The sequence below is a fragment of the Echeneis naucrates genome, chromosome 19 (genome assembly GCF_900963305.1).
Source record: "Echeneis naucrates chromosome 19, fEcheNa1.1, whole genome shotgun sequence".
NCBI lineage: Eukaryota > Metazoa > Chordata > Actinopteri > Carangiformes > Echeneidae > Echeneis > Echeneis naucrates.
Genome location: NC_042529.1, coordinates 8,885,968 through 8,895,013, shown reverse-complemented (window position 1 = coordinate 8,895,013; position 9,046 = coordinate 8,885,968). Strand labels below are relative to the sequence as shown.

The following is a 9,046-nucleotide window of genomic DNA, read 5'->3' as shown; positions in this document are numbered from 1 at the left end:
AAAGGGGGAGGGTGAGCATCAGCGGAGCTGCTGTGAACGTGCACCCTCTTGTGCCGGCACAGCAGCGGTGACCAGAGCAGCTCTTCCTCACAGAGAAACACAGACACCAATCAGCTCACGGCGCCTCTGAGGCCAAAAGGTTTCCTCCCTGTTCTCGTGGGCTGCCATTTACTTGAAGCAGCTCACCAACAACTGGACTTTTTTTCAGATTTTTTTTTTTTTTTAATCATTTTAATTGAAGAAAAAAGATAATCACCCTGCTGTTTGTATGACTCAGAAACACCAGCTCAAGACAATTCCCTGTATAACCTACTACTTTATGCTTGGTTGGAATCTCAGTGCATGCATAAATTCCTTATATAAACTAAGACTGGTGGGTTTGGGACGGCCTTGGTGTTGGAAAATCAGTGTGGCAGTGTTTGTAGACGGGTTATTGTCAGTGTCAGGTGCTGTGGCGAGAGCAGGGAGTCGCCTGCGTCATGGCTGGGTGAAGGATGAGGAAGACGAAGAAGCAGCACGGGAGCACATGCACATTATCTGTGTGCTGCAGGGCTTTGTTTTTTGTTTTGTTTGGTTTTGTGGGGCGAGGGAGGGGTGCAGGTTGGGGTGGGGCGGGGTGACGGGCTGAAAGGGAGATGCTTGAGGAGGAGAAGAAAGAAGGTCTGAACACATGTATTGGAAAAGAAATGGGGTGCTTTAAAAAGTAATTTAAAAAAGATAATAAATTGATATTAACACATTAATTTGTCTGAATTTGATGTACTTTCCTCTGAAGACATTGTTTTTAAAACAAACAAGCAACATTAGTTAGTTGGCAGAAGTTAATTCCTAATTTAAATCACTTTGATTAAAAATTAGAAATAGTTCCAGTTTCTTAAATGTGAATGTTTCCTTTTTTCAAGCTTTATTATTTTGAGCCTTTTTTAATGATTTATAACCAAATACATTCATATTGATTCATATTGATTTCAAGTTTTAACAATCAAAGAATAAATCCAGAAAATAAGCAAAAGGCCAATCAATAAAAAAGGCAAAAGTTTTAAGTAATTTTGGATATCAGTCAATGTGTGTTTTTTGTTTTTTTTTTGTTTTTTTCATTAGCACATCTGACATCTGGTAGTAAAATGTTTGAACAGATGAATAAATGATTGGATATTTCATGTTGCCTGTAAAAAGCTAAAGCTAATTATTGATGATTTTCTCAATGAATTATTTGCAGCATAGCATGTCAGAAAATGGGAAACAAACTAACAAACACAAAAGCTCATAGCTTTTTTTTCTTCAGCCTACATTTTTGGATCACAAACATATAAAATCTAATTCCCACTCACTAAATTTGGAGGATATTGACTGAAAACCATCACAGTAACTATTATTGTCGGTTGGCCAATCAAAGAATCCATATTTAATGTGTTGTTTACAATGAATTTTCGCTTCTTTAGAGGAAGAGCAGGAGTGTATAGTTGTATAAATTGTATATTGTTGTTTTGTTCCTCAGACATGTCCTGATCTATTTCTCATCCATTGTGTGTGTCCTGTGTGCTATATCTGACTCTGACATCATTATCGCGGGCTGATGGGAGGATCAGCGCACTGCCCTTTAAGATGCGTCTGTCATCTCTCCCTGAATGGAAAGTCGTTGTGGCTGTTCTGTGCGGTGCAGGAGATCCGCTCCAGCTGGCCTCAGGAAGGAGCAGAGAATAAACACACACACTGCCGTGCACTTTGTGTCGGCAGAGAAAAATCCCAGGAAGGAAGGAGGGGGGGGAGCAGGCTCCGCCGAGGGAGACGGAAATGAGAGGGGGGTGTCCAAAGAGGAAACCCTATCCCTTTAAGAGCAAGTGGGACATAGCGGTGCGAGGAAAAGGAGAGGAGGGGGAGAAGAAAGAGGAATTAAAAAAGAAAAGGAAGAAAGAGACAGGGAGGGAGGAGGGAGAGCGGGGCGATAAAAAAAGAAAGATGACATCCTCGCAGCTGAACGGCCGAGGTGGAGCGATAGGCTGCGGCCGGGCGGGAGCGCCGCTCGCCGGGGTCAGGGCTTGAATCCAACAGCGAGGCTTCGACAAACACCCGAGTGGCCTATCGGGGAGAAATCGGAGAAAAAAAAAAGATTTGATTCCCAAATTAAAAACAAAGCATGAGCTGCAGTGCTGCCAGAGGCGTGTGTTATAACACATATCTGCTCTCTTCCGTAAAAATCCATTTATTTCCCGCAGATTTGCTTGTTTGTTGCGAAAGTGTAAGAGTGTGATATGCGATTTTTTTGAGAAGGGGGGAGGTGGTGGAGGGGGGTTAAAGCAGTTTTGTTTCTGTGCTGCTGGCGTTTTGGTCAGGTCAGTGTTGGATGAATTAAAGTTAGAAACCAAAGTGAAAGAGGAGCAGGCCCTGTGTACGGCAGCCCGCGTTAGTCAACAGCTGGGTGCCTTTCCACGGACAGCAGCAGGCTACCTCAATGAGACAGGCGGATTTCTGCAGACGACTTCATTCGCCTTTTCTGAGAGGATCCGGGAGCCCGTCGGCTCGGTCGTCGTCGGTGGGCCCGTCAAAACCATGCAGAGGCTGCTGTCCTCGATCTCAATCAGGAGCTGACTGTGTAATCTCCATCGCTGTGGCGCAAAATGGATGCTGCTTGGAGCAATTTTCTCTTCCAGGTAGGCTCGCTGAGCAGGCATCACTGGCCCCTGCTTGGCTGTTTCTCTCTTTATTTCTAAGGGCGCACCTTTTTCTCACGCAGGGCCCCACGGTGAGGGCCCTGCGCTCCTCACATCTTGTGTGACAAAAGTGCCGCCTCAAGATAATGCTGTGACTTGTGTTTACTTTCTGGTGATGGCCTTCTACTTGCTTCTCCAGAATACTCCCACCCAAAACCAAGTGGAGGGGAGCCTCCAATCAGAGCTCATGCCAGTGCATACGAGTTCTCCCCAAACCCCACCCACAGAGCACATAGCACAGCCTCCATCTACTGTGGACACTGCTGCCCTGAGTGAGGAGCCCCTGCCCGGTGAGGGACACTGTACTCTGCACTGCACCCTGCACCTGTGGGGCCCATAACAGAGGACAAACAGCAGGGAAATCTAATTAGGACAATCCAGAAACTGCATGAACCCAGCCAGGTGATAAAAGCTCGGTAAAGACAGATGCAGAGACCCACGGAGGAAGCGCGTATCCGAGTTGTGAATCTCTGAAGGCCGCAGGGTGAAATTTAAACACTGCAAAATGCTTTCAAAATGATTTGGCTGTCCGGGACAAGTGCCCAGTATTCAAGAAAAAAAAAACTTAATTCAGCATGTAGGATATACTAGAGAAGTGATGCAGGACACATTCTACAACATCTTAATGTTTCATGATATTTTCTTCAACGTGAATTAGCAGTATAATTAAGCTCCAATTAGGATGTGTCAACTGCTTTTACCTTTCCACACTGAGAAATGTAATTATTATTATAATTATCGTACTAGTTTCATGGTACCTTAGTACGTCTTCACATCTAAGAAACAAAACAAAACTAAAGCTGCAGTCTATGAATACCTCTGAAACATTTATTAATATGTTGGTAATAAAAATAAATTGCAAAACTACATAAAAGTTACAGCTATGCTTCTCAAAGGTGAACATTGACTTGATACATGAAAGTATTTTCAAATAACAGATTTTTTCGAAAGAAATTTCATTCACAGTGACAGCCAAGAAATAGATGGAGCAGCTGATTGACAGTAATTCATTGCTTCTCCATTGATCAGAATGATCAGCTGTATTTTCACCTGCAAATTAAGAAAACGAGGTTGAGACTCGAATAACTCTCGCTTGCCTCTTCCTCAGGTTTTTACAGACACGTTTCAGTTGATAGGGGCTATTTATCCTGCAAACCTCTTTTCCTTATCATGTCATCTTATAGTTTCCTTCCTATTGAAATTGTTATTGTAAAATTATTCTTTTTTTTTCTTTTTTTTAATACAAAATAACCTTTGTTTCTTACTGTCTCATCTCCACCTCCCTCTGGTCCAGTGAAGCCAGTGTCTCGGCCAACCCGTGTGCCCCACATATGTGCCATCTGCAACAAGCAGTTCAAGAACAACTACAACCTGCGGCGGCACCAGTCGGTCCACACTGGGGTACGCATGAAGGACAGGGCCAGAGAGCAGGCGGAGGGGGCAAAGGAGGGAGCAGCCAGCCAGGTGGCGGTGGCAGTGGCGGCCCCGTCGGTGATGGCGGTGGGGGCTGGAGGGAGGGTGGAGAGGCCCACTGTTCCCCTTTCCCTGCTACACCTCTCCGCTTCTCCCCCTCTCGCCCCTCCCGGCGTGCTGGTGGGTGCACAGCAGCCTCCCCTGGGTAGTCAGGATGGTGAAGGGGTTGCCCTGCCAAACGTAATGGCTAGTGTTAACCCCCATGCTCCGCCTCCTGCTGCTGTCGTCATGGCCACAGGGGCGACAGTACAGGTGGGTCAGGGCCTTGTGGAGATGGCTGTCGACAACCCCAAACCTTCAAGCATGATGTTTCTTAAGCTGCTGGGCCATGAGGATGACTCAACCATCTTTTCTCATTGTATCGGATTGTACGTCATCTGCTCAGTAACTATTTGTGAGGAAAGTGAAGGAAAAGTGTGTGAAATTTGACTTGAGTCAATGATTCAGGGACCAGTGAAATCAATCCCAGTATTTGGGACTGGTCCCCAGTTTGAGAAACACTGTGCTAGAAGCCCCCTATGCTCCCCTGCATGTTCTCTGTAACACAAACAATGTGAAAGCAGATGAGGTCTCAATGCCCAGAAGAAAGTACTCAAACAATTGTCCAATGTTTTGCACAGGGGATGATCTGCAAGATATGTGTGCGTTTGCATGGTTTCTACAAAAGTAGTAAACTAGGAAAGTTTCATTTTTTGTATTTAACCAAATGTAAACTCTGGAGTGTGTTTTATCTGTTTGTCTGTTTTGCCTCAGCGCCCCACAAATCCTAACCCGAACCCGGTGAGGAAGAACCACGCCTGTGAGACATGTGGGAAAGCCTTCCGCGACGTCTACCATCTCAACCGTCACCGCCTGTCCCACTCGGACGAGAAGCCCTTCTCCTGTCCCATCTGCCAGCAGCGCTTCAAGAGGAAGGACCGCATGAGCCATCATGTACGCTCCCACCAGGGAGGAGTGGAAAAACCTTACATCTGCCCCAACTGTGGCAAGGCTTTCTCCAGGTGAGACTATGGAGTGCTTTAAATTTTCACAATGTTAAATATTTACTGCATCCTTTAAATGATTCCCTCTCTGTAATTTCTTTCCAAAGGCCCGACCATCTCAACAGTCATGTCAGACAAGTGCACTCCTCAGAGAGACCCTTCAAATGCCCAGTACGTCACATGGACTTAATGTAATATTAATGTATTGATAACATTACTATGAACTGATCTTAAAACACGGGTCATTTAAAACCTGAGAATATGCAGCATGTATTTCGCAGTAAATAAAAAATTGTATCTGATCCAGCAGAATAACAGCTTCATCACATCTATTGCATCACTTGAACACTGTTTGATTTATAGATGATAAAATTTTGAAACATGAAGCAGAAATGTATATAGTGTTGGACTTGCCTTTTGTTCACACATTTTAAAGCTTTTCAGAGTTTAACTATTAAAGCACCTGTACATGGCATTTCACTTCTATGTATTTCTCTGCAATGACTCACCAGTTTGCTCTTTTTCTCAGACCTGTGAGTCCAGCTTCGCCACAAAGGATCGCTTGCGTGCACACATGATTCGCCATGAGGAGAAGGTCCCCTGCCACATCTGTGGAAAGCTCCTCTCTGCTGCTTACATCACAGATCACATGAGGGTGCACAACCAGTCACAGCACCACGCCTGCCATCTCTGTAACCGCAGTAAGTACAGATGCTATCATGGACTTGTTTACATTAAGTGTATATATATATTAAATACAGGAAACAGTTTGTGGTTAAGACGATAACCATGAACCACAAGATCCCCACTTCCTGGATCTGTGTTTGTTTCCATGCTAAGGGAATCTCCCCAGCCACAACTGTACCTCTCACTGAAATATCTTCTGTCCTTCATCAGGCTTCACCACACTGACGTACCTTCGTGTCCATGCTCAGAAGCACCACGGTCAGGAGTGGAAGGATAGTCCAGGGGGCTTTGGCGGCACAGCCTCTGGCGGTGTACTTGTCTGCCACTTGTGTGGCGTCCACTGCAAGACACCCACCCAACTCCAGGGCCATATGGGCACCCATAGCAACAACCAGGGTGCCCCAAGCCCTGTCACCTCTAACGTGGCTGCCAGCAGCTCTGTCTCCCTTAGCAACATGGTGACAGCACCAACTGTGTATGTCACTGGCAACACAGTGGTGGACCTGCTTGTCACAGACTGCTCTAGCATTGCAGCACCACAGTCCCACAGTTAGCAATAGAGAGCGCTGCAATAACGACCTCAGTCCCTTAACGGTGGGCAAGGTTAGAGAAGGCTGAAGTTACTCGTAGATGCTGGTCTGGTTTCAGTTTTGTCCCCATTTAGGTAAGGTTAGAATCAAGGGTCGGGGAGATTAACACCAGTCGGCGCTCAGGGCTGTTTCACCTTAGAGCTGCAGAGCTGAAGCATCAGCGGAAAGGAGAAAAAGGAAGAGATGTCTTAATAGAGCAGTGAAGTCATTTAAAGAGGGACCTTTGTGGCTGCAGCAGGTTCACTGACACTGACGACAAACATGGATGTGTCGCCCAAATGTTCCTGGAAGCTCTCGTGCATTTAAGACTCCAGTGAAACTGTGGTATTGTGGGCATCTACTGTATTACTCTCCCCTCTCTGCCCTGCCCCCCCCCCCAAAAAAAAAAAACCCTGGCATTGGCTGCTCTCTGTAAGTGCACCAAGTACTGTATATCTCACACCAGCTCTAATCTTACCTCCATTTTGCAGCTCACTTACCGAGAATTCATGGGCTTGTGTTAAAAAGAAATAAGAGATTGAGAATTACTCAAGGAAAACACATTAGAAGGGAAGGTGCGTGTTTTGGGTGTGTGTAAGTCAGGGCTCTTCTAGCATGCTAGCGTATTTTTCCTCAAAACTTAAATCAACATTTGATTTGAAGATGTAATGCTAGTTTTAAGTTTCTAGAGGGCTGTTTCTAGATCAGGAAAGAAGACCATACGTGTTGTGGTCCGTGTATAATTGTATTGTGGGATGTACTTGTTCATTTGTTTCCTAAAAAGTACACAAGTAAGAATTTGTTCAGGAGTGTCAAGCACCTTAAATTGTTATTGTTTGATTCAGTGAGGATCAAAATGGGTTTGAGATTTCTCGGATTTTCTTGCTCTGAGTCTTCCCCTCTGGGTCTGGTCATTAAAAAAAATAAGAAAGAAAAGATAACCAGTAACCATAACTGCTAATCAACACTTCAGCTTCTGACATGGCGATTCTTGCACCTGAGTACTACCTTTTGCATGAAAACAAGCTAGCTCAGTCATGCTTATTGTTAGGGAGCTGTCATAACAAAAGACACTATTAGCAGTTCCTCTAAGTTAGTTGGCTATAAACAGTGATATTTATGAAAGTGTTGATTTTATTCAGAAAGTTTTAACATCCTAGGCCATTCATCTGATTGTAACAGTCATTGCCATAGTCCCTTTTTTTCTCTATGTACCAGTCCAATGAGTGACACTTATGCATTAGATTTAGTAGTTTAACCCTCTGTATAGCACATAATGTTCTGAACGCAAGTCATTATCGTTCCACATTAATCATGTGAAGAATGGTCACTTGTCCATTGGATATTTTCAGTTGTTTTGAGTTATATTGTGAGTGATGTGTGGTGTCAAGAAAGGGCTCCTAAAGTCACAAGTCAGTCAAGGTCGAAGTACAATGGCAGTTTGACAACACCACTTGGTATGCTGTAAACAAATCCTGGTTTTGTACTGGAGTGCTTTTTCAGTTTTGTGTTAATATGTTACCTTGGAATTTGTAGAGTTGTTTCTTTCTTTCTTCCTTTTATTTCTTTGGAAATGTGTTCTTCCTGTTGAAAAAAGTAGTGATTTATTAAACAGTTGATTTTAGGTTTTCTCCATTACACTAAGAAAAAAAATAATACCTCTACTCTAGGATTCTGTACAGCTCTTGTGATACATCTTAATGCCTTATCGTACTCAACTGCATTTTAATTCTTTTATGATGAACTATTTCAAATCTTAGTCATGGATTCATTAAGAATATTAATGGGATGTATTTATATTTATATTTTTATATTTCTCTACAGTATGCATGTCTAAAAGGTTGTTTAGAGCAAAAAAAATCAATGATGCTTACTACAGTCATAAATATTATGTTATTTTGTAGATGAAGTAGAGATCATGTTATTATTTTGTAATTTGGACGATTTAAAGTAAAAGGGGCAAACAGGCATTGGTCTGTGGATTGATTTGTTTTCTTCTACACCAGAGGCCATCATTGACATGATTCAGACATTCATTCACTTTAAATGGAGACTTGTCCAGACAGATCTTTGACCTGCATGTTGTGATCCTTACATTTTTGTGTTGTGAACACTCATTGACAACACACTTACTTAATGCACAACTAATGCATAACGCATAATGACTTAATGCAGGATGTATCATGAATTCCTGACACTCACCATTATAAAATGATTGTCATTATGAGTTTGTGATTACTTTAAAAATAAGTTATTAATTCATGAGCATTACTTCAGTTACTTCTTTTATTTATATGCCACCAAATTATCTAGAACTCAGTTAGAAAAAAAATATTTTCAGTACTTGAGCACATAAAAATATGAAGGTGCTAAATAATAATTGGATGTAAGAATGCAAAATTACAGTATGACCCACAAAAAATCTGTCATCATTTAACATACTCCCATTCTGTACACGCTTATAAGAAAACGTATGATAACCAGAAGGGCATTTCAAATACTTAGACCTTTTCAAGGTGATAAAGTATATTCTAGAGAATATAAGTAAAATAACACAAAGGGACTTTAAGATCATGCAGGAAAATGAAAATTTTTTTTTTTTTTCAAAAAGTAAAAAAACGAC

At 42.7% G+C, this 9,046-nt stretch overlaps 1 protein-coding gene across 3 annotated transcripts; it reads left to right on the top strand.

The window, feature by feature from the left end:
* Nucleotides 1-1,808: 1,808 nt before the first annotated feature.
* mazb (MYC-associated zinc finger protein b (purine-binding transcription factor)) lies at nt 1,809-8,393 on the top strand. 3 transcript variants are annotated; one of them, XM_029527117.1, is made up of 7 exons: nt 1,809-2,651; nt 2,851-3,001; nt 4,006-4,304; nt 4,938-5,185; nt 5,275-5,338; nt 5,697-5,868; nt 6,065-8,393. In XM_029527117.1, exons 1-7 carry the CDS (start codon nt 2,619-2,621, stop codon nt 6,406-6,408), a joined length of 1,311 nt encoding a protein of 436 aa, XP_029382977.1. In that variant the 5' UTR covers nt 1,809-2,618; the 3' UTR covers nt 6,409-8,393. The 3 variants fall into 3 exon arrangements, with proteins under 3 accessions (XP_029382977.1, XP_029382976.1, XP_029382978.1); XM_029527116.1 differs by having other exon boundaries at nt 4,006-4,436; XM_029527118.1 differs by having other exon boundaries at nt 1,811-2,651; nt 4,006-4,112.
* The last annotated feature ends 653 nt before the right edge of the window (nt 8,394-9,046 follow it).